Here is a 25284-nt window from a genome sequence, read left to right as displayed (position 1 = left end):
TTCATTGTAAGATGATTCGAGTACATAAGTAAAGCCATTTTCCTGCTGTTGTAAAGCCTTGCTGAGAGAGCATTTGAGGCACTCTGTACAGATTTGATCTCCTTTGTAAGGAATGATCTCCTTACCACAGACACGGATTTTGGTAACATGAGATGAGAGTGAAGACACTGAGTGTTTAATCTGTAGAGCTGTGAGAGATGAAGAAATGGTGATGCTGAAACAAGAGGAGTGGCAGTGATCACGTATTTCCAAAAGAGACATTGATTGGGTGAGAAATACCATACTTTACGCAGGATTAATTGGTTTGATTTATTGCCACGTGTACCCCAGTACAGGGAAACATTTTATATATAAGCAGTGGAGGCAGGTCATAGGAAGCATGACTATACAGATCATAGGGAGAAAATAAACTTGTACAGAGAAATTCATACAGGTTTCACTGAACAGGACATGAACTAGACAAGATCAACATGAATAATATCATCATTATTTGAACTTAGAGAGTCCATGCATCAGTCTATCGTGACTTTCCTAATAGTTTATATGCCTAGATGAACTCTCCCCACATTATTGTGCAGTCGGCGTGTGAACCCGTACTGAACCTCATGTTGCTCACAAACCCCAAAAGCAGCCACAATACCTTCCATCTGAAACAGGTAGCCATTCCCACCAGATTCCGCCCGACATAGAGAACACCAGGCTGTTTTCTCGGAAATGAAAGATGCCTTCTTGAGATTTCACACAAGACATATGGCTTCCCTGCTCACCACTAGAAAACCACGTTAAAATACCACGTGTGTATCATGAGGAACAACGTGGAGCAGTCTGTCTGTGCAGCCTCTGCCCCACTTTTTCATCACGTCAGATCATCTATTAGGAGACAGCGAGGACTGCTGATGCTGGAGAGAATGCTGGTGTAGAGAATGGATTGCTGGAAAAACACAGCAGGTCAGGCAGCATCCGAGGAGCGGGAGAATTGATGTTTCGGGCATAAGCCATTCATCAGGAATCAGCATCAATTACCTCATTCTGTCCCTGTGTAAGTGCGTTGAGCGGGAATGGACTCTTCCTGTTCCTTTATAAGTGGCTCAAGGGGCTGAATGGCGTCATCCTCTTGCTGTGTCAGTGACTCAACAGACTGACTGGCTTCTTCCTCGTCCGATTGGACAGGGCCAAGGGTCTGACTGGGTTACCCCTGGTTCCTGTTTGACAGTTCGATGTGCTGCCAAGTGTGATGGTGCTGCAGCTTTAAAGAGGTTATTTTCTCCTGGTTTCTTTTAAGAGAGAGATTGAGCGATAGTTACCAAGCTGGCTAGTTAAGACCACTGGAGTAAACAGCGAGGGAGGCCTTTGTGTTGTTTTAGTGCAGCCTGAATGGGTGTGGCCAGCTCTTACAGATTCGGGTCGATGGGTTTTGGTTTCTCAGCAACATCAGAAACTAATGGGGTCAACACAGAGTTGGAAGCTTCAGTAGATGTCTCCTGGCTGCTACTCTGTCTGAATTTTCTCTTGATGCTGTTTTAATTCCTGGATTGGAGAAATATTTGTGCCAATCTGTTTCTGAATATTCCTTTTTGCCAGGGTCTGTGTTTATGGGAGTTTCCTATATTGGAACAGTTCATTAGGAATAGTTCCACGATCTATTATTCTGTGAACTTAGCCAATAGAATTACGTTATTCTAAATTCCCCTTTCTTTGGTTTCAATTTATCTTCCATATTTAAATAAATGGTGTTTTGCTTCTCACCAAATAGTTTGACCATTCACATTGCATCTGGAACAGACAGTTTACATTTCATTTAAAATATGAAAATATTAGAGTCTAGGTTAACGCCCTCAAACATTTTCGAGGGGCTCTGGTGTGGTCCATCACACTAGACTCCCTCTCTTCCTGAGTAATAGGCTGGAGGCACTGAATGGGCTGTCCCTGTTCTTCTCCAATCGTGTCAATGGGCTGAATGGCTTCCTCATATTCCTGTGAAACCAGCGTGAGGTGCCGAATGAACTCTTGTTTTACTGTGACAATGTGCAGTGTCAGGCAGTGCTGTTACATGAATGTTACAGACACTTTAACAGAACAAACCTGAGTGGTGTCTGGGTCTTGCTGCACATGGACAGAGACCAGTTCAGGAGCTGACGAGGGACAAAATGTTCTGAACATTGTGGAATCTTCAGTGACCATCCCCACTTCTGATCTTATGGTGGGGAGGGTGGGGGCGGGGAGACATTGATGAAGAAGCTGAAGATGTTTGTGAAGAGGAAGCTACCCTGAGGATCTCGCACAGAGGTGACTCAGGACTGAGATGATGAACATCTTACTTTGTGCCATGTTTGATCCCAAACACTGGAGAGTTTACTCTGATTCCCATTAAGTCCAGTTTTGTTAAGTTCCTTGATGCCAGCAGAAGTTAACCACTGCCTTGATATCAGGGCCAGTCATTTTTGTCTGAACCCTTGTATCAGCCTCTTTTGTTCATATCAAGAGGTCATGGTATAGGAGCAGCAAGGGTTTTCTTCAAATAGATGGTATTGAATGTCAGGATTTCTGTTCTCAACACTGTTCGGGGAGCTAGATGACTGAAAGTGTTTCAAGACAAGGTCGATGGATATTGACCTGCCAGAGAATTGAGGGCTATGAAGAATTGGGAATGAAAGAGGATTTGAGACCAAGAGCATATCAGCCACGATCTTAGGGAAGGGCAAGGCAGGCTTGGGGAGTGAACGACCTCCCCTGTTTCTGATGTACTCACATTTTGTGATTGAAAAGTTAGTGGGTGTTATTTTCATGAATGTGCAATTACTGAATATTGCAGCCAGGGAGACCAGAGGATTTTGTGAGTCATCTGTGGGTGAGGTAAGTTGTCTGTATTCTCAGTGAATTTGGGTCTACAACATGACCAACAAATGAAGCATAAGTTGCAGAGAGGGAAAATTTTGTAAAGCGAGATGAGGGGCCTCTTTCATACCCAGCCTGGGTTTTCCAATTACATTTCCCAAATCACCTCAAAGCGTGTGGGACTGTCTTGAAGGGCTGAATGGTCTTCTCTGTTTCTGTGCATCAGGTTATAGATGTAAGTAGCCTCCAACTGCTCCTGTCTAGCAGGTTTGAGGGGCTGAATAGAACACAGAAACATGGGACTGAGGAGCAGGAGTGGGTCATTAGATACTTTGAGCCTTCTCCACCAGGCACTAAGACTGTGGCTGATCAGGTTGTGGTCTCAGCTCCACTTTCCTGACTGTATCCCATTATCCGTGACTCACTTCCCTGTCAAATATTTAACTAACGCAGTTTTCAGTCCATGTGAACATCGAGGCACAATAAAAACTTCCAGTGAAGAGATTTCCCACTTGAAAGGTCCTTTAAGAATTTTTCGTCATTCTTCTTATAGAATCCTGCAGAGAGCCCTGCAGAACGGAAACAGACCCGTTAGTCCATCTGTTCACTCCGGTCAGATATCAAATCTGATTTAGTCCCATTTGCCAGCATTTGGCCAATATTCCTCCCGTGGTTGTACCCAACTTGACCACTTCCTCTGACAGCAATTTCTGTACACACAACATTCTCTGTGTGAAACATTTATCTTCAGGTCCTTTCTAAATCATTCGCCCTCTCGCCTTCAACCTATGCTCTCTTGTTCTGGACTCCGCTATACTGGGATCAGAACGTGGCTATTCAGAATATCCATGCCCCTGATGATTTTATACACCTCTATAATGTCACCCCTCAGCCTCTTACACTCCAGGGGGAAACACCACAACCTAATCAACCTCTCCTCGAAGCTCAAACTTCCAGTCCTGGGTCATCTGACTAAATCTTTTCTGCAGACAACCGAGTTGTACGCAGTATTCTTAAAGTGGCCTCACCAACATCCTGGGAGAGTTGGATTTGGCTGAATTCCCTTTGCTTTAGGCAGTGAGGAGATTCCAGTGAATTCTGGTCAGGGATCACCCAAAGGGTAGCACGGTAGTTAGCACTGCTGCCTCACAGCACCAGGGAATTGGGTTTCATTCCAGCCTTGGGTGACTGTCTATGTGGAGTTTGCACATTCGCCCCTTGTCTGTGTGAACTTCTAATGGGTGATCCAGTTTCCTACCACAAACTGTGTAGGTTCGGTAGGTTGGTCATGCTAAATTATCTGTAGTGTTCAGGGATATCTAGGTTACGTACATTCGTCAGAGGTAAATATAGGGAAATGGATTGGGAAGGTGAATATGGACTTGTTGGCCCGAAAGGCCTGTTTCCACACTGCAGGGATTCCATTAAAATAAGAATGGTAACGATGACTTTAGAGTTTTTTTTTAGCTCGCACACATTGCTGTGATGAGGAACAATGAAGGAGTGAGAGTGCAAGAGGCCGTTCCTTCTCAGGCAGATTACATTTTCTCCCTCTCTGAGCTGAATCACACAGGAATGTCATCCTCTCCCAAACTGTAGGGGATAGTGTAATTTTGAAATGGTTAGCTGCATTTTATTCTTTTCTACCTTATAGTAAACACAAGCAGACACTCGAAACTGTTGCTGGAACTCCCCCATGTTTTTAATGAATGAAACAATTGTAACAGCTTTCCTCGATAGTTGAGAGACCGCCCTTAACCACAGTTGTACAACATCATCCATATAAGGAAAGAACGGGGAGCTCGAACACTGATTGGCCAAGTGAATAACAAAATAATCGCAGGGACCAGAACCCAAATAAGGAAAACAGTGGGGAACCCTAGCACTCATTGGTCAAGACAGCAGTAGGAGACCCAGCCCACATATACGTGTATATAATGCGTGGAGATTACTATGCTTGTGTGTGTACCCACGGGAACAACACCCGACTTTGCAAAGTTGAATGAAAAAGTTTTGGACAGACTCCTCCGTGTCTTTGTTCCTGGGAAGGGAAATAAAAGTGCCGGAGATGGGGCCGGACAGCTACATATCTCGCACAAAACTGTACCATGTGAGGTCTCCTTGTACATTGTCCAAACTATGTCCCCATCACATTCCCTGTTCCATGTAGGTGCACCATTGCTGCTGTCATACATACACAGAGCCATACGCTTAGCAGAAAATGGTCTCGGTCAATTTGAAATATGTTTACATGTCCCTGCGTCTTTAAAAAAATAAATTGTTTAATTTATTCAGAATACCTGTGTTAAAATGAACGCATTTTTTAAACAAATACAGAAATTTCTGGAAAAGCTCCTTTTACATGCTATATTTGTACCAGCCTCCACCACTTCCTTTGGCAGCTCATTCCATACACACACCACTCTCTGTGTGAAAAGGTGCCCTTTAGGCCTCATCAAAACCTTTCCCCTCTCACTTTCAAACAATGCCCTCTCGTATTGGACGCCCCTAACCTGGGGAAAAACCCTGACAACTCACCCTATCCATGGCTATTTTGATTTTATAAACCTTTACTGCTGCGAAATGTGACTCCAATCAACACGAATGGCTGGACTTTCAGTCATCCTGGGCCTAAATTCTGAAATGCAATGCTGACACCTCTTCCTTATCCATCAAGTCACAATTCTAAATCCATTTTAATCAGTTTGTTCAGATGTATTATGAGACACTTCTGTGGGATTTGCCCCTAGACCTTTGTGCCCGGAGGTAGGGACACTAGACTCACTCAGCAATACCCATAAAGCTGTAACATTATTCTCCTGTGTGTTTGTTCATCAGCCTGTTCTGACATGCTGTGACATACCTCTGCAATAGGCAGGACTTGAATCCAGACCTTCTAGTCCAGAGCTTGGAGCACTACCACACAAGTTCAGGAATTGGAATCAAATCCAGAGATGTGGCTCAGAGGCAGGGACACTACCCACCACACTACCATACCCAGATTTTGGGTCATATTTTAGTGGCCACTTTCAGCTTGGTGTGGATTTATTATAATCAGGTTACCATTACTGAATTACAAAAAACACTATTATTAAACAAATGCAAGATATTTGTCTCAACTGTAGGATATTGAGGGTACGTGCTGTGCCATCGAAATTAACTATGACCATCTTTAATCGCTATTATCTGTAGTCTGCAATATTAGGGAAAGAAATCCTGCAGACACACTCTGCCCAATGAAGGGTCTCAAATAGATATTTATTACTGAACACCAGAGACGAAGGAAGTGCTTAATTTCTGGTCCCAAAACACCGATCACTCTTAACCAATTCTAACGTGCGACTGCCTTCTTCCTAAAACAATGAAATGATACCAGGCCGGTTATTACTGTCCAGCCTCTCCTCCTCACTGACTGTGTCTTCGATCTGCCCCCCCCCCCCCCCTCCCATCCACACAAGGCAACCCAAGCTCGGGGTCTTTGTGAAAATCAAGGCCGGAGTGTGCAGGCCTCCTGGAGAGGGGGATGGGCATTTTAAAACTGAAGGGGGTGGGTGAGGTGGCAATAATATCACACACTGGACTGAGGGGTGGCAGATGGAGTTTAGTTTGTATTAATGCGAGCTATTGGATTTGGTAAATCAAACAAGAGCAGGTTCTATACAATTAAAAGCAGGGCCTTTGGTAGTGTTGCATAACAGAGACCTAGGCCATCAGGCATAGTCCTTTAAAATTTGCATCTCATACAGATAGTGTGGTTAAGAAGGTGTTTAACACACTTGGCTTCATTGGTCAGACCTTTGAGTATCGGAATTGGGACGTCATGTTGTGCTTGTACAGTTCATTGGTGAGACCTCTTCTGGAATACTGTGTCCAGTCTGGTCATCCTGCCCGCTCATTCCATAGGCACACCACCCTCTGGGTGAAAAAGCTGCCCCTTAGGTCACTTTTAAATGTTTCCCCTCTCACCTTAAACCTATGTCCTCTAGCTTTGGTCTCCCTGTACCCTTCGAAAACACCTTGACTGTTCACTTTGATATTATTGACCTAGATATAATTAAGATGGAGAGGGTTGAGAACAGATTAACCTGGATGTTTCTGGGAATGGAAGGGAGTGAGCTATAAGTAGAGGCTGGTAGGCTGGGACTTTTTTTCACTGCAGAGTATGAGATTAAGGGGTAGCTTTACAGAGGTTTATAAAATCATGAGGGGTACAGATAAGCTGAAGGGCTGATGTCTTTTCCCTCAAGGTGGGGATTCAAAACTGAGGGATATTTTAAGGTGCGAGGAAAAAGATTTGCATAAGTCATGAGAGGTAATTATTTGAAATAGAATCTGGCTTGTGTGTGGAATGAACTTCCAGAGGAAGTGGTGAAAGCAGGGACAGTTACAATGTTTAAAGGACATTTAGATCAGTCCATGGATAAGACATCAGTTTGGATGATGCTGTGAGCAGCTGCCCTCTCCCTCCCCCTCTCTGAATGAATCCCTGTTGGTTTTCACCCTCCGCCAATGCCTGTGCAGTGGCGTGTGGAGGCCAGCAGAGGGTGGCATTGCATCACTTTAAGCACCACAGAGACTACCAGACCTGCCCCACACAGAGACACACAGATAACACACACGGGGATGGTTAGGGCACTACGTGAAGCTCATCTGGTAACTTAAATGAAGCATAAAGAAATGCTCAATTCGCCTCGTAAACTGTTAAAATATGAGTGTCAGATCTACCAAATCCCACTGTTTAAATAAAAACATCAATTTATTTTTTAACTCTGAAAGTGAATATTTTACATGGACTATTCACAACTCTGGGACCCCCCTTTCTCTTAACTGCTTATTTCCCGACTCCAGCTCTATAGCAATATATTGTTTCTGGGTCTGCCATCCTCTCATACCACAGGTGCTTGTAAGCTCTCAGTTCAGAACAGAATTCACCCTCGCTTAAAGGTACAGTACACGCTTTCAACTTCATCACATTATACCCTGGTGAATATCGATAAGTGGGACCTATCCAGATTTCTCTTGCTCTGTGGTTTGTCAATATTTCATTTGCTCCGTCTGGTGTGTGTCAGGACTTTTGTTGCTCCATTGACAGCATGTCATTATTCGACTTTGTCCATAGGAATATAGCGGTATTTCACTTGCTCACACTCGTGTGTGTGGGGCAGGATTTCAGTTGTTTCATGGGGACTGTGACACTGTAACAATCTCAATGTTTGTAGATGGCACCGAACCTGGAAGAACTCTGCAGTCTATGGAGGACAGTGTGGAACTCTAACAGGACAGTCACACGTTGGTGTAGTGTTCAGGTGTATGGCAGATGGGGATTAATGCAGAACAGTTTGAGGTGATACACTTTGGTAGGAAAGACAATGAAAGACAGTTTGAAACAGGCTGTGCCATTATAAATGGGGTGCGGGAGCAGAGAGTCCTGGGTGTATATGAGCACAGATTGTTGAAGATGTCAGGACAAGTGGGGAGAGCAGTAACTATCACAGATTAGTTTCATTATCTGAGCTGTTTACAGGGGGAGGTGTAGGAGGGAGTCTCCATGCTCCCTTCCTGGGAGGTGGTGGTGACGATGTGTAGGTGGGGACATGGTCATGGTGCGGTGTCCAGAGGGAGTCAGTCCACAGTGTTGTATCCATGCAGTGTTATTAATGGGGGGGGGGGGGGGGGTGGGTAAAGTGGAGGGAGAGAGAGAGAGAGAAAGAGACAGACAGAGACAGAGAGAGACAGAGACAGAGACAGAGACAGAGACAGAGAGAGAAGGTGCAGCATGCGGCAGTGAGAGTGATGGACCATGAGCCTTGTTCAGGGGTCAGTGCTATAACAGATATACAGTGAGTGTGAGGGAGCAGAGAGAATACGGTGACCCTTACCCTGACAGTGCGGGGAAGGTTATTGATGCTTGTCCTGTATTGCTGAACATTTCTTCAGACCACAGATACTGCACTGAGCTGGGTGGGGAGGTCAGACCATGCTCGGTGGGTCTGGTTGTGTGGCCCACTCTGGGAAGAGAATGGTCCCCCTCTGTACTAGCCCATTCACCAGGACCTCCGTGCTCCTGTTGACAAACCGTGGTGTAATTACCCCTTATCTGCCAGGCTCGGGGTAAACTGTGCAGGGCAGCTCCAAACGGAGAAAGCTCAACCGTGTGCTCAGTGGCCTTTTAAAGATGGCGCCAGTGTCATGGATCATGGAATATCCCGGGACACCCGGGCGGTGGTGAGTACCTCCAGCCATATTGGGTGGGAGAATCGGGCTGGTATTGAATAAGAGGGACACCATGGGGTGGGGTTGGTAGTTAATGAGGTGAGTTCGATAAGATAGCACCAGGAAACTAGCTCGGTCTAGTGTAGATGATCCCTCTGTCACAGTCAATGGAAATGGCACTGAGAAATATTCTTGTTAGATTGAGCTCAATGAGCCAAAGACTCTGCTGACCCTACACCCAGATACAAAGCTGCAGAACAAATACTCATCTAAAACTCTGCATCATCTGAACTCCCACCAATATCATGTTCACCTACAATTCCTGGAAACACTTATGTTACAGGATGCTGTTAAAATGTTTTCATTTCTGCATTCTGAAACCTGGGAACACATCCTTCCATAACATTTTCTCTCAGTCTCCCCCTCTCTGTCTATTTCACATACCCCTCCCATTTGTTATTGTTTAAACTGATTCCCCTCCATCTCTGTGGCAGGGATGTTCACACCCACAGCATCCCCTTGTCAGGGCACAATGGAGATATGGAGTTGTAAATGGGTGGGAGCTGCACATCCTGTCACTTCCAGCATGGGCTGCAAGATTCCCCACACTGGGCAGTGATCTAACACACTGTTACTGAGCAATGCACTGGTGTGGTGTTCACAGCCCTACATGCTGGGAGGGTAACTACTCCTGGGTTACAGATCAATGCCCTGGTTTGGTGTACACAGACCTACATGCTGGGAGGGTGACTGCTCCTGGTTTACAGATGAATGCCCTGGTTTGGTGTACACAGCCCTACATGCTGAGAGGGTGACTGCTCCTGGTTTACAGATGAATGCCCTGGTTTGGTGTACACAGTCCTACATGCTGAGAGGGTAACTGCTCCTGGTTTACAGATGAATGCCCTGGTTTGGTGTACACAGCCCTACATGCTGAGAGGGTGACTGCTCCTGGTTTACAGATGAATGCCCTGGTTTGGTGTACACAGCCCTACATGCTGAGAGGGTGACTGCTCCTGGTTTACAGATGAATGCCCTGGTTTGGTGTACACAGCCCTACATGCTGGGAGGGTAACTGCTCCTGGGTTACAGATGAATGCCCTGGTTTGGGGTACACAGCCCTACATGCTGGGAGGGTAACTGCTCCTGGTTTACAGATGAATGCCCTGGTTTGGTGTACACAGTCCCACATGCTGGGAGGGTAACTGCTCCTGGTTTACAGATGAATGCCCTGGTTTGGTGTACACAGTCCTACATGCTGGGAGGGTAACTGCTCCTGGTTTACAGATGAATGCCCTGGTTTGGGGTACACAGTCCCACCTGCTGGGAGGGTAACTGCTCCTGGGTTACAGATCAATGCCCTGGTTTGGTGTACATAGTCCTACATGCTGGGAGGGTAACTGCTCCTGGTTTACAGATTAATTCACGGGTGACCACTGCACAGGTCACTGTGCTGGTCAGACTATCTGGTTGAGGTTTATAGATAATGCACTGCTGTGGTCTGCACTTCTCCCGCTACTGGACAGATATCTACTCCGGGGTTATAGATCAATGCACTGCTGTGGTCTGCACAACTCCCCGTGTTGGACAGATATCTACTCCAGGGTTATAGGTCAATGCACTGCTGTGATCTGCACAGCTCCGCCTGTTGGATAGATATCTAATCTGGGTTTATAGATCAATGCACTGCTGTGGTCTGCACTTCTCACTGCGCTGGACAGATAAGTGGTCTGGAATTATAGGTCAATGCCCTGATCTGATCTGTGCAGTGCTCCACTCTGGACAGATTGCTGGGTTGTACTGAGCAGGACACTGGCCTGGTCTGCACAGTGTTCCACGGTGAACAGATATCTCCTCTGGCTTTATGGTGTCTGGGCTGGTTCTGTGAGGTGGATTGAGAATGTGGTATATCTGACCATTTCAGCTGATCCGGCAATGCCTTTAGTTCCCATTCCTGTGATTGGACCCTCCGTCTCTCACCCCATTAATGTTAGTGTGTCCAGGTACAGTACATCATGTTGGTGGGGTGGGTAGGGGGGAAAGGTGATGGACAGGTCAAAGAGTTCCCCGGAACGTTCTGTCCCCGACATTCTATAACTGACGTTCCCCGGAACGTTCTGTCCCAGACATTCTATAACTGACATTCCCCGGAACGTTCTGTCCCTGACATTCTATAACCGTCATTCCCCGGAACGTTCTGTCCCTGACATTCTATAACTGACATTCCCCGGAACATTCTGTCCCTGACATTGTTTGTGAACGGCCGGACGTCAGTGAATTGAACAAACGATAAGATCCCGAGGAAGAGATCCCGTTCCAGGGAGAAGGAGACACTGTTCCGAAGGCCCCTCAGGCAGTTAAAGGGGGGAATACGTTTTCCCTGCGTTTACATTTCTTCCCGACACAGGATCGACCACAATTTAGACCAAAATACAGGAATTCCCAAACTCTATTTGTCTTCAGGAAACTGGGATAGAATCCTTCAGGACAGCGACGTTTCCACCCTCTGTATTAGGAACTGGGAAGGAGTGACCTGCGTCTGCTCTCGAGTGATCGAGTGTGTGGGAATGTTCTAGAAACCATCTGTCCTTATGGATGTGTCTCTGTGTGTTTGGGGAGGGAGGGTTTCTTGTGGTTTATGTCACTTTTTTGTCAGTAATTCAGATCTTCCCATTTGTAATTCCAGCTCCAATTATTTTAATAAATCCCTGAATACAGGGACACATTTGAAAATCTCACTGGGTCCCCGATCAAACGGGTCCCTTTGGCTCCAGGCTGATGGATAACGGGTTTGTTTTCCTTCCTCACAGTTAACGTAGTGTCCATCTACGTCCTGCTTTATAAAGATTGTGGATTGTCTCCATGTGTCAGACGTTACCTGGGGGCCATGGCAGCGGCGGATCTCCTGGTCATTATCCTCGACCTGATCCTGAGACACATTCCCATTGTTTATCGGGAACAGTTTTATTTCCTGATGGACTCCGTCCCCGTGTGTAATATCCACGCCGTCCTGCTTTATGCAGCCACTGACTGCTCTGTCTGGTTCACCGTCACTTTCACCTTTGATCGGTTTGTGGCCATTTGTTGCCAGAAGCTGAAAAGTAAATATTGCAGTGAGAAAACGGCGGCTGTGGTTCTGGGAGCAGTGACTGTGCTGAGCTGTTTAAAGAACATTTTCTGGTATTTTATGCTCACGACTTGGTATAAGCTGAGGAACATCCCCTGGTTTTGTTATGTAACAGACGCTGTTCGATTCTCCATTGTCTGGGTCACAATCGAGTCCCTCCACAACATTCTAACCCCGTGTGTCCCATTTCTCCTGATTCTGCTGCTCAATGTTCTCACCGTCAGACACATTGTAGTGACCAGCAGAGCCCGCAGGAGACTCCGCGCTCACACCAATGGGGACGCTCAGACCGACACAGAAATGAGAAACCGAAAAAAATCCATCATTTTACTGTTTGTGATCTCGGCCAATTTCATCCTGTTATGGTCAGCGTTAATGCTGTATTCTATATGGAGACGGATGTGGTTCATTGTGGATACCCCTCTGTCTCTCGATGCCTTTGTGCAGGAATTGGGCTTCATGCTGCAGCTCCTCAGTTGCTGCACAAACACCGCGATTTATGCCGTGACCCAGACTAAGTTCAGGCAGCAGCTGAATAATGTGCTGAAATATCCCTTCACCCAGATCCATCCATCACTCAAATTCCCTCATTAGTCAATCCATCCGGGATTTTCTCATTTCAGTTCAGTGTTTCAGTGATGGAGCAGCCTGTCGGTATGGTAACAGACTGAGGGATCCTTATCCCACAGGGGGGTTACAGGGAAACATTTCAATGTTTCTCACAACTCAGGGGCCGGTGAGAAAAGACACCATCCCACTGACTGTATCCATCACTTCCATTTGTAAACAATAAAAATGTTGATTAAAGCGTGCCGAGCAGCAGAGTGACCGATGTTATTGTGTGTCTTTGTGTTGGAGAAGCTGAGCTGGAGAGAGACAGACTCAGCCCCAAGTCTTGGTCCTCAGGGAAGGGGAGGGCACCGGGCCCTGAGCTCAGGAGCTGGGTTTAACTCCCTCTGTCCCCTCCCCCACTCCAACCTGACCTCCCCATTTCCTCTCCCCCACTCTTCCTCCTCAATTCTCTCCCTCTCTCTCTCTTTCTGCACACTGTCTTTCTCTCTCACCTCCTCTCCCTTTCACTCTCTCTGGTCCCCTCTCAGACACCCCCCCCCCCAACCCCGGTTTCTCCACCTGCCTCCACTATTCTTTCTGCCTCACTCTCCCCCTCTCTCTCTCACACCCCCAACATGAGTTTCTCCACCTGCCTCCATTCTTCTCTCTCACCCTCACCCTCAATCTCTCTCTCCTGCCATCTGTCTCCCTCCCGCAATTCCGTCTCTACCCCAATTTCCCCACTTCCCACATCTCTCAATCATCTCACCCCCACCCCCCACACGCAGCCTCACCACAAACACCTAGTCTCTAGGTTAGAGGGAGAGGGAAGGACCAGGGAGACAGAGTGTATCAGAGAGAGAGGAAGGGCAGGACAGGAGGGAGAGAGATTGAGTCAGAGAGAAACGGAGGGAGGTGGGGAGAGAGAGAGACACCGAGGGAGGGGGATCGAGAGTGAGAGAAGATGGAGAGAGAGCGAAGGAGCAGGGAGAGACAGAGGGAGAGAGAGAGGGAAGGGAGAGATAAGGTGAGGGAGGGAGAGAGAGAAATAGGGGAGGACATAATGAGAGAGGGGTCAGAGAGAGGGGGGACAGAGAGAGGGGACAGAGAGAGGGCGACAGAGAGAGGGGCACAGAGAGTGGGGGAGATAGAGGGTGTCAGAGAAAGGGGGACAGAGAGAAGGACACCGAGATTGGGGGAGATAGAGGGGGGTCAGGGAGAGAGGGGGTCAGAGAGAGAGGGGGACAGAGAGAGAGGGGGTCAGAGAGATGGCGACAGAGAGAGGGTGACAGAGAGAGATGGCGACAGAGAGATGGCGACAGAGAGATGGCGACAGAGAGAGGGTGACAGAGAGAGGGTGACAGAGAGAGAGGGGGACAGAGACAGAGGAGAGCAGAGAGAGGGGGGCAGAGTGTGGGGAAGATAGAGGGGGACAGAGAGAGAGGGGGACAGTGAGGGGGGGAAGAGAGAGGCGGGTGGGAGGGTAAAGGGGCAGAGAGAGGGTGACAGAGAGAGGGGCACAGAGAGAGGGGATATAGAGGGAGACAGAGAGAGGGGTGCAGAGTGGGGGGAGAGAGAGGGGGGTCAGAGAGTGGGGGGCAGAGAGTGGGGGATGGAACGAGTGGGGGACAGAGAGAGAGGGGGGACAGAGAGAGAGGGGGACAGAGAGACAGGGGGGACAGAGAGAGAGGGGGCAGAGAGAGAGGGAGCAGGGAGAGGGCGACGGGGGGGGGGGGGCAGAGAGCGGGGGAGACATCGACGGGACAGAGAGAGGGGGACAGAGAGATTGGGGGAGAGAGAGAGGGGACAGAGAGAAGGGAGGACAGAGAGATGGTGACAGAGAGAAGGGGACAGAGAGAGGGGGAGAGAGAGGGGGTCAGAGAGAGGGGGACAGAGAGTGGGCAGAGAGAGGGCAATAGAGAGAGGGGGACAGAGAGAAGGGGACAGAGAGGGGAGTACAGAGTGGGAGAGAGAGGGAGTCAGAAAGAGGGGGACAGAGTGGGGGGATGGAGAGAGTGGGGGACAGAGAGAGGGGACAGAGAGAGGGGGCAGAGAGAGGGCGACAGAGTGGGGGTCAGACAGCGGGGGGGAGAGAGAGAGGGGACTGAGAGAGGGGGACAGAGAGAGAGGGGGAGATAGAGGGGACAGAGAGAGGGGGACAGAGAGAGGGGAAGATAGAGGGGACAGAGAGAGGGGGACAGAGAGTGGGGGACAGAGAGGGTACAGAGTGGGGGGGAGAGAGGGGGTCAGAGAGAGGGGGACAGAGAGTGTGGGGATGGAGAGAGTGGGAGACAGAGAGAGAGGGGGACAGAGAGGGGGGCAGAGAGAAGGGGGCAGAGAGAGGGTAACAGAGAGGGGATCAGAGAGCAGGGGAGAGAGATAGGGGACAGAGAGAGGAGGACAGAGAGAGGAGGACAGAGAGAGGGGGAGATAGAGGGGACAGAGAGCAGGGGAGAGAGATAGGGGACAGAGAGAGGAGGACAGAGAGAGGGGGAGATAGAGGGGACAGAGAGAGGGGGACAGAGAGTGGGGGACAGAGAGTGGGGGACAGAGAGGGGTACAGCGTGGGGGGAGAGAGGGTGATAGAGAGTGGGGGGATGGAGAGAGTGGGGGACAGAGAGAGAGAGAGGGTGACAGAGAGAGAGGGGGACAGAGAGGGGGGCAGAGACAAGGGGGCAGAGAGAGGGTGACAGAGAGGGGACCAGAGAGAAAGGGGAACAGAGAGAGGGGGGCAGAGAGAGGGGTACAGAGAGAGAGGCGGAGAGAAAGAGGGGGACAGAGAGAGAGGTCGGTGGGAGAGAGAGGGGGTCAAAGAGAGGCGGATGGCAGAGAGAGGCGGACAGAGAGAGAGCAAACAGAGAGAGGGGTACAGAGAGAGAGTGGGACAAAGAGGGGGGATAGAGAGAGGCGGGTAGGAGACAGAGGGGGACAGGGAGAGGGCGACAGTGAGAGGGGGCAGATAGCGGGGCAGAGGGAGAGGCAGGTGGGAGAGAGACGGGGTCAGAAAGAGGGGGACAGAAAGAGGGCGACAGAGAGAGGGGGCAGAGAGTGGAGGACAGAGAGTGGAGTAGATAGAGGGGGGCAGAGAGAGAGGGGGCCAGGGAGTGAGGGGGACAGAGAGGGGGCAGAAAGAGGGTGACAGAGAGAGGGGGACAGAGTGGGGGAGACAGAGAGCGAGGGCGACAGAGAGAGAGGGAGACAGAGAGAGAGAGGGGACAGAGAGAGGGGGGGACAGAGAGAGAGAGGGGACAGAGAGAGAGGTGTAGAGAGAGAGGGACAGAGAGAGAGAGTGGGACAGAGATTGGGGGGTCAGAGAGGGCGGCAGAGAGGGGTGGAACAGAGAGAGCGGGACAAAGAGAGAGCGGGACAGAGAGAGAGGGTACAGAGAGAGAGGGGTCAGAGAGAGGGTACAGAGAGAGAGGAGGACAGAAAGAGAGGGTATCGAGAGAGAGGGGGGCAGAGAGAGAGGGGGTCAGAGACAGAGGGGGTCAGAGAGAGAGGGGCAGAGAGAGAGGGGGACAGAGAGAGAGGGGACAGAGAGAGAGGGGGACAGAGAGAGAGGGGCAGAGAAAGAGAGGGGGCAGAGGGGGGAGACAGAGAGAGTGGGGGACAGAGAGAGAGGGGGACAGAGAGAGAGGGGGACAGAGAGAGAGGGGGACAGAGAGAGAGTGGCAGAGAGAGAGAGGGGGCAGAGGGGGGAGACAGAGAGAGTGGGGGACAGAGAAAGAGGGGCAGAGAGAGAGAGGGGGCCAGAGGAGGGGAACAGAGAGAGAGGGGGACAGAGAGAGGGGGCAGAAAGAGGCAACAGAGAGAGGGGACAGAGAGAGAGGGGGAAAGAGAGAGGGGGACAGAGAGGAGGGGGAACAGAGAAAGGAGGAACAGAGAGAAGGGGGGATAGAGAGACGGTGAGAGCGGGGGGGGGGCAGAGAGAGGGAGACAGAGAGAGGGGGACAGAGAGAGAGGGGGACAGAGAGAGGGGTCGGGTGGCAAAGAGAGTGGGGGCAGAGAGAGGGCAACAGAGAGGAGGTCAGAGAGCGGGGGGGGAGAGAGAGGGGACAGAGAGAGGGAGACAGAGAGAGAGAGGGACAGAGAGAGGGGGACAGAGAGAGAGGGGGACAGAGAGAAGGGTCGGGGAGCAGAGAGAGAGGGGGCAGAGAGAGGGCAACAGAGAGGGGGTCAGAGAGCGGAGGAGAGAGAGAGGGGACAGAGAGAGGGGGACAGAGAGAGTGGGGGAGAGAGAGAGGGGAACAGAGAGTGGGGGGCAGAGAGAGTGGGGGCAGATAGAGAGGGGGCAGAGAGACAGGGGGCAGAGAGAGAGGGGGCAGAGAGAGGAGAACAGAGAGAGGGAAACAGAGAGAGGGGAACAGAGAGAGGGGAACAGAGAGAGGGGTCGGGGGCAGAGAGAGCGGAGGCAGAGAGAGGGCAACAGAGAGTGGGTCAGAGAGCAGTGGAGAGAGGGGGTCAGAGAGCGTGGGAGAGAGGGGACAGATAGAGGGGGACAGAGAGAGAGGGGACAGAGAGAGAGGGGGACAGAGAGACGGCGACAGAGAGAGGGGGACAGAGAGTGGGGGAGATAGAGGGGGTCAGAGAGAGAGGGGGTCAGTGAGAGAGGGGGACAGTGAGAGAAGGGGGCAGAAAGAGGAGACAGAGAGAGGGGGACAGAGAGAGAGGAGGACAGAGAGAGAAGGGTTCAGAGAGAGGGGGGACAGAGAGAGGGGGGACAGAGAGAGGGGGGACAGAGAGAAGGGGGGCAAAGAGAGGGGGAACAGAGAAAGGTGGGACAGAGTGAAGGGGGGATAGAGAGACGGTGACAGAGAGAGGGGGCGGAGGGAGAGAGAGAAAGGGGTACAGTGTGGGTGAGAGAGGGGGGTCAGAGAGAGGGGGTCAGAGAGTGGGCGGATGGAGAGAGTGGGGGATAGAGAGAGAGAGGGGGGGACAGAGAGAAAGGGGGACAGAGAGGGGGACAGAGAGAGAGGGGGCAGAGAGAGGGCGATAGAGAGGGGTCGGAGAGCGGGGGAGAGAGAGGGGACAGAGAGATGGGGACAGAGAGAAGGCGACAGAGAGAGGGGGCAGAGAGATGGGGGGCAGAGAGAGAGGCGGACAGAGAGCGCGGGCGACAGAGAGGGGGTCAGCGAGCGGGGAGAGTGAGAGTACACAGAGAGAGGGGGACAGAGAGGGGGTCAGAGAGCGGGGAGAATGAGAGTACACAGAGAGAGGGGGACAGAGAGAGGGGGACAGAGAGGGTGGCAGAGAGATGGGGGTTAGAGAGAGGGGGATCAGAGAGAGGGGGGCAGATAGAGGGGGGACAGAGAGAGGGGGACAGAGAGAGGGGGGACAGAGAGAGGGGGTACAGAGAGAGGGGGACAGAGAGCGGGAGAGAGGGGACAGTGAGAAGGGCATAGAGAGAGGGGGACAGAGAGAGAGAGGGGGACAGAGAGAGGGGGACAGAGATCGGGCGAGAGGGGACAGTGAGAAGGGCATAGAGAGAGGGGGACAGAGAGAGAGAGGGTGACAGAGAGAGAGAGGGGGACAGAGAGAGAGAGAGGGGGACAGAGAGAGAGAGGGGGACAGACACGGGGGCAGAGAGATAGGGGGCAGAAAGAGGGCAACAGAGAGGGGGTCAGAGAGCCGGGGAGAGAGAGAGGGGACAGAGAGAGGGGGACAGAGAGAGGGGGGCAGAGAGAGGGGGGCAGAGAGAGGGGGGCAGAGAGAGCGGGGCCAGAGAGAGGGGGTGACAGAGAGGTGGTCAGAGAGCGGGAGAGAGAGGTGACTGTGAGAGGGGGATAGAGAGAGGGGGCAGTGAGAGAGGGGGCAGAGAGAGAGAGGTGTAGTGAGAGAGGGAGGAACAGAGAGACGGCGACAGAGAGAGGGACGACAGCGAGAGAGGGGGACAGTGAGGTGGTACAGGGAGAGGCGGGTGTGAGAGAGGGGGTCAGAGAGAGGGCGACAGAGAGAGGGACGACAGCGAGATAGGGGGACAGCTTGGTGGTACAGGGAGAGGCGGGTGTGAGAGAGGGGGTCAGAGAGAGGGCGACAGAGAGAGGGCGACAGCGAGAGAGCGTAACAGAGAGAGGGGGGACAGGGAGCGGGGGAGATAGAGGGGGGTCAGAGAGAGAGGGGGACAGAGAGAGAGAGGGGGACAGAGAGAGTGGGGGTCAGAGAGAGGGCAACAGAGAGCGGGGGACAGAGAGTGGGGGAGATAGACGGGGTCAGAGAGAGAGTGGGGAAAGAGAGAGGGGGGACAGAGAGAGGGGTGACAGAGAGAGGGGGGACAGAGAGAAGGGGGGGATAGAAAGACGGTGACAGAGAGGGGGTGCAGAGAGAGGGAGACAGAGAGGGGGGTACAGAGTGGGGGAGAGAGAGGGGGTCAGAGAGAGGGGGATAGAGCGTAGGGGGGACAGAGAGGGGAGGCAGAGAGGGGATCAGAGAGAGTCGGGCAGAGAGAGAGGGGGCAGAGAGAAAGGGTGACAGAGAGGGGGTCAGAGAGAGTGAGAGAGAGAGGGGCAGAGAGAGGGGGATAGAGAGACGGGGACAGAGAGAGAGGGGACAGAGAGAGAGGGGGACAGAGAGAGGGGGACAGAGAGAGAGGGGACAGAGAGAGAGGGGACAAAGAGAGACGGCGACAGAGAGAGGGGGAGAGAGATTGGGGGAGTCAGAGGAGGTCAGAAAGAGAGGGGGTCAGTGAGAGAGAGGGGGACAGAGAGAGAAGGGGGCAGTGAGGGGGGACAGAGAGAGGGGGGACAGAGAGAGGGGGGCAAAGAGAGGGGGAACAGAGAAAGGTGTGACAAAGAGAAGGGGGGGTAGAGAGACGGTGACAGAGAGAGGCGCAGAGGGAGAGAGAGAGAGAGGGGTACAGTGTGGGGGAGAGAGGGGGGTTCAGAGAGTGGGCGGATGGAGAGAGTGGGACAGAGAGAGAGGGGGCAGAGAGAGGGCGTCAGAGAGCGGGGGAGAGAGAGGGGGACAGAGAGATGGGGACAGAGAGAGGGCGACAGAGGGAGAGGGGGCAGAGAGAGGGGGACAGAGAGAGAGAGGGGGCAGAGAGAGGGGGACAGACAGACGGCAACAGAGAGAGGGGCGACAGAGAGAGCGGGCGACAGATAGGGTGTCAGAGAGCGGGGAGAGAGAGAGTACACAGAGAGAGGGGGGACAGAGAGAGGGGGGACAGAGAGAGGGGGAACAGAGAGAGGGGGGGCAGACAGAGGGGTGACAGAGAGAGGGGGACAGAGAGAGGGGGACAGAGAGAGGGGGACAGAGAGCGGGAGAGAGAGAGGGGACAGTGAGAAGGGGATAGAGAGAGGGGGACAGAGAGAGAGGTGGACAGAGAGAGGGGGGACAGAGAGGGGGGCAGAGAGATAGGGGGCAGAGAGAGAGGGGCAGAGAGAGAGGGGGCAGAGAGAGGGTGACAGAGAGAGGGGGACAGAGAGAGGGGGACAGAGAGAGGGGGACAGAGAGAGGGGGACAGAGAGAGGGGGGCAGAGAGAGGGGGTGACAGAGAGGTGGTCAGAGAGCGGGATAGAGAGGGGACTGTGAGAGGGGGACAGAGAGCGGGATAGAGAGGGGACTGTGAGAGGGGGACAGAGAGAGGGGGCAGTGAGAGAGGGGGCAGAGAGAGAGGGGGTCAGAGAGCGGGGGAGAGAGAGAGGGGACAGAGAGAGGGGGACAGAGAGAGGGGGCAGAGAGAGAGGGGGCAGAGAGAGAGGGGGCAGAGAGAGGGTGACAGAGAGAGGGGGGCAGAGAGAGGGGGACAGAGAGAGGGGGACAGAGAGAGGGGGACAGAGAGAGGGGGGCAGAGAGAGGGGGTGACAGAGAGGTGGTCAGAGAGCGGGATAGAGAGGGGACTGTGAGAGGGGGACAGAGAGCGGGATAGAGAGGGGACTGTGAGAGGGGGACAGAGAGAGGGGGCAGTGAGAGAGGGGGCAGAGAGAGAGGGCGACAGAGACGGTGTCAAAGAGTGGGGGAGAAAGAGAGGGGACAGAGAGAGGGAGACAGAGAGAAGGGGACAGAGAGAGGCCGACAGAGTGAGGGGGGACAGAGTGAGGGGGACAGAGAGAGGGGAACAGAGAGAGGGGGGACAGAGAGAGGGGGACAGAGAGAGAGGGGGACAGAGAGAGGGGGGACAGAGAGAGAGGGGGCAGAGAGAGAGGGGGACAGAGAGAGAGGGGGACAGAGAGAGAGGGGGACAGAGAGAGGGGGGGACAGAGAGAGGGGGGACAGAGAGAGGGGGGACAGAGAGAGGGGGGGCAGAGAGAGAGGGGACAGAGAGAGAGGGGGCAGAGAGAGGGGGCAGAAAGAGAGGATGACAGAGAAGGGGTTAGAGAGCGGGAGACAGAGAGAGGGGGCAATGAGATGGGGATAGAGAGGGGGACAGAGAGTTAGGCGGAGAGAGAGAGGGGACAGAGAGGGGGATAGAGAGAGGGGTCGGGTGGGGCAGAGAGAGTGGGACAGAGAGAGTGGGACAGAGACAGGGGCGACAGCGAGAGAGGGGGACAGTGAGGTGGTACAGGGAGAGGCGGGTGTGAGAGAGGGGGTCAGAGAGAGGGCGACAGAGAGAGGGCGACAGAGAGAGGGCGACAGCGAGAGAGGGCGACAGAGAGAGGGGGGACAGGGAGCGGGGAAGATAGAGGGGGTCAGAGAGAGAGGGGGTTAGAGAGAGAGGGGGACAGAGAGCAGGGGACAGAGAGCGGGGGAGATAGATGGGGTCAGAGAGAGGGGGGGTCAGAGAGCGGGGATAGAGAGGGGATCAGAGAGCGTGGGAGAGAGAGGGGACAGATAGAGGGGGACAGAGAGAGGGGGACAGAGAGAGAGGGACAGAGAGAGGGGGACAGAGAGAGAGGGGACAGAGAGAGAGGGGGACAGAGAGACGGCGACAGAGAGAGGGGGACAGAGAGTGGGGGGAGATAGAGGGGGTCAGAAAGAGAGGGGGTCAGTGAGAGAGAGGGGGTCAGAGAGAGAAGGGGGCAGAAAGAGGAGACAGAGAGAGGGGGACAGAGAGAGAGGGGGACAGAGAGAGAAGGGGGCAGAAAGAGGAGACAGAGAGAGGGGGACAAAGAGAGAGGAGGACAGAGAGAGAAGGGGTCAGAGGGGGGGGACAGAGAGAGAGGGGGACAGAGAGAAGGGGGGATAGAGAGACGGTGACAGAGAGAGGGGGCAGAGGAAGAGAGAGAGATGGGTACAGTGTGGGGGAGAGAAGGGGTCAGAGAGAGGCGGACAGAGAGTGGGCGGATGTAGAGAGAGGGGGACAGAGAGAGGGGGACAGAGAGTGGGGGACAGAGAGAGGGGGACAGAGAGGGTGGCAGAGAGAGTGGGGGGAAGAGAGAGGGCGACAGAGAGGGGGTCAGAGAGCGGGGGAGAGAGAGGGGACAGAGAGATGGGGACAGAGAGAGAGGGGACAGAGAGAGAGGGGGACAGAGAGAGGGGGGACAGAGAGAGGGGGGGACAGAGAGAGGGGGCAGAGAGAGGGGGACAGAGAGAGAGGGACAGAGAGAGAGGGGCAGACAGAGGGGGCAGAGAGAGAGGGGCTGAGAGAGAGGGGGACAGAGAGAGGGGGACAGAGAGAGGGGGACAGAGAGAGGGGCGACAGAGAGCGCGGGCGACAGAGAGGGGGTCAGAGAGCGGGGAGAGAGAGAGAGTACACAGAGAGAGGGGGACAGAGAGAGGGGGAACAGAGAGAGGGGGAACAGAGAGAGGGGGAACAGAGAGAGGAGGACAGAGAGAGGGGGACAGAGAGCGGGAGAGAGAGAGGGGACAGTGAGAAGAGGATAGAGAGAAGGGGACAGAGAGCGAGAGGGGACAGAGAGAGGGGGACAGAGAGAGGGGGGGCAGAGAGAGGGGGTGACAGAGAGGTGGTCAGAGAGCGGGAGAGAGGGGACTGTGAGAGGGGGGGCAGAGAGAGGGGGTGACAGAGAGGTGGTCAGAGAGCGGGAGAGAGAGGGGACTGTGAGAGGGGGGACAGAGAGAGGGGGGGACAGAGAGAGGGGGAACAGACTAAGGGGGAACAGAGAGAAGGGGGGTTAGAAAGACGGTGACTGAGAGGGGGTGCAGAGAGAGGGGAGACAGAGAGAGGGGTACAGAGTGGGGGAGAGAGAGGGGGTCAGAGAGAGGGGGACAGAGAGTGGGGGGGACAGAGAGGGGGGCAGAGAGAGTGGGGGCAGAGAGAGATGGGGCAGAGAGAAAGGGTGACAGAGAGGGGGGCAGAGAGCGCGAGAGAGAGAGGGGGCAGAGAGAGGGGGATGGAGGGAGGGGGACAGAGAGAGGGGGGCAGAGAGAGGGTGTGACAGAGAGAGGGGGACAGAGAGAGGGGGCCGTGAGAGAGGGGGCAGAGAGAGATGGCGACAGAGACGGTGTCAAAGAGCGGGGGAGAAAGAGAGCGGAAAAGAGTGGGGGATAGAGAGAGGGAGACAGAGAGAAGGGGACAGAGAGAGGGCGACAGAGTGAGGGGGGACAGAGAGAGGGGAACAGAGAGAGGGGAACAGAGAGAGGGGGGACAGAGAGAGGGGGGACAGAGAGAGGGGGGGACAGAGAGAGGGGGGACAGAGAGATGGTGACAGAGAGAGAGGGGACAGAGAGAGAGGGGGACAGAGAGAAAGGGGGACAGAGAGAAAGGGGGACAGAGAGACGGCAGAGAGAGGGGCGACAGAGAGAGAGGGGGCAGAGAGAGGGGGACAGAGAGAGAGGAGGCAGAGAGAGAGAGGGGCAGAGAGAGAGGGGACAGAGGGAGGGGGACAGAGAGAGAGGAGGCAGAGAGAGAGAGGGGCAGAGAGAGAGGGGGACAGAGAGACGGCAGAGAGAGGGGCGACAGAGAGAGAGGGGGCAGAGAGAGGGGGACAGAGAGAGAGGAGGCAGAGAGAGAGAGGGGCAGAGAGAGAGGGGACAGAGGGAGGGGGACAGAGAGACGGCAACAGAGAGAGGGGCGACAGAGAGCGCGGGCGACAGAGAGGGGGTCAGAGAGCGGGGAGAGAGAGAGGGGACAGTGAGAAGAGGATAGAGAGAAGGGGACAGAGAGAGAGGGGGACAGAGAGAGGTGGAACAGAGAGAGGGGGGGACAGAGAGAGGGGGGACAGAGAGAGGGGGGACAGAGAGAGGGGGGACAGAGAGAGGGGGGACAGAGAGAGTGGGACAGAGAGAGGGGGACAGAGAGAGGGGGACAGAGAGAGGGGGACAGTGAGAAGAGGATAGAGAGAAGGGGACAGAGAGAGAGGGGGACAGAGAGAGGGGGGACAGAGAGAGGGGGGCAGAGAGGGGGTCAGAGAGCGGGGGAGAGAGAGAGGGGACAGAGATAGGGGTACAGAGTGGGAGAGAGTGAGGAGGGCAGAGAGTGGGCAGAGAGAGGGCAACAGAGAGAGGGTGACAGTGACCGGGGCAGAGAGAGGGGCAGAGCGAGGGGGACAGAGAGAGAAGGGGGGCAGAGAGAGAGAGAGGGGGACAGAAAGAGGGGGACAGAGAGAGAGAACTGGACAGAGAGAGAGGGGGAAAGAGAAGAGGGACTGAGAGAGAGGGCGGGAAAGAGAGAGAGAGAGGGGACAGAGAGGGGGATAGAGAGAGAGGGGGACAGAGAGAGAGAGGGGGACAGAGAGAGGGGGACAGAGAGAATGGACAGAGAGAGGAGGGACAGAGAGAGGGAGCCAGAGAGATGGGGGGACAGAGAGAGAGGGAGACAGAGAGTGGGGGGACAGAGAGAGGGGGATAGAGAGAGGGGACAGAGAGAGTTGGGACAGAGAGAGGGCGACAGAGAGAGAGGCGGACAGAGAGAGGGGGACAGAGAGAGGGGGACAGAGAGGGGGGACAGAGAGAGGAGGGAAAGAGAGAGGGGGACAGAGAGAGCGGGGGACAGAGAGAGGGGGACAGAGAGAGGGGGCACAGAGAGGGGGGACAGAGAGAGGGGGACAGAGAGAGGAGGGACAGAGGGGGGGGACAGAGAGAGGGGGACAGAGAGAGGGGGGACAGAGAGAGGGGGACACAGGGAGAGGGGGACAGAGAGAGAGGGACAGAGAGAGGAGAGGCAGAGAGAGGGACAGAGAGAGAGGGGGACAGAGAGAGGGGGACAGAGAGAGAGGGACAGAGAGAGTAGGGACAGAGAGAGGGACAGAGAGAGAGGGGGACAGAGAGAGAGGGGAACAGAGAGAGGGGGGAAAAAGAGGGGGGACAGAGAGGGGGACAGAGAGAGGGGGACAGAGAGAGGGGGAAGAGAGAGGGGGCAGAGAGACTGGGGACAGAGAGAGAGGGGTACTGAGAGAGAGGGTCAGAGAGTGGGGGACAGAGAGAGGGGGGGAAAAAGAGGGGGGACAGAGAGAGGGGGACAGAGAGAGGGGGACAGAGAGAGGGGGAAGAGAGAGGGGGGACAGAGAGAGAGGGGTACTGAGAGAGAGGGTCAGAGAGTGGGGGACAGAGAGAGGGGGGGAAAAAGAGGGGGGACAGAGAGAGGGGGACAGAGAGAGGGGGATAGAGAGAGGGGGAAGAGAGAGGGGGCAGAGAGACTGGGGACAGAGAGAGAGGGGTACTGAGAGAGAGGGTCAGAGAGTGGGGGACAGAGAGAGGGGGGGAAAAAGAGGGGGGACAGA

At 53.8% G+C, this 25284-nt stretch overlaps 1 protein-coding gene across 1 annotated transcript in view; it reads right to left on the bottom strand.

Annotated features, from left to right (window-relative positions):
• Positions 1-290: 290 nt before the first annotated feature.
• The window catches only part of LOC148135216 (uncharacterized), a 90298-nt gene continuing 65304 nt past the window's right edge, over positions 291-25284 (bottom strand). The window contains exons 2-3 of the mRNA XM_087985201.1: positions 11927-12142; positions 291-3404 (exon numbers count right to left, since the gene is read on the bottom strand). Of these exons, the coding sequence (XP_087841327.1) occupies positions 3360-3404; positions 11927-12142 (261 nt within the window). The 3' untranslated portion in view covers positions 291-3359. The remainder of the gene's footprint in view (positions 3405-11926; positions 12143-25284) is intronic.

This window comes from Chiloscyllium plagiosum, unplaced genomic scaffold (assembly GCF_037043375.1).
Source record: "Chiloscyllium plagiosum isolate Xiang-an unplaced genomic scaffold, Cpla_swu_hap1 HiC_scaffold_51, whole genome shotgun sequence".
Classification (NCBI taxonomy): domain Eukaryota; kingdom Metazoa; phylum Chordata; class Chondrichthyes; order Orectolobiformes; family Hemiscylliidae; genus Chiloscyllium; species Chiloscyllium plagiosum.
Note: the sequence above shows the minus strand (reverse complement) of the source record. Positions and strands in the feature narration are given on the sequence as shown.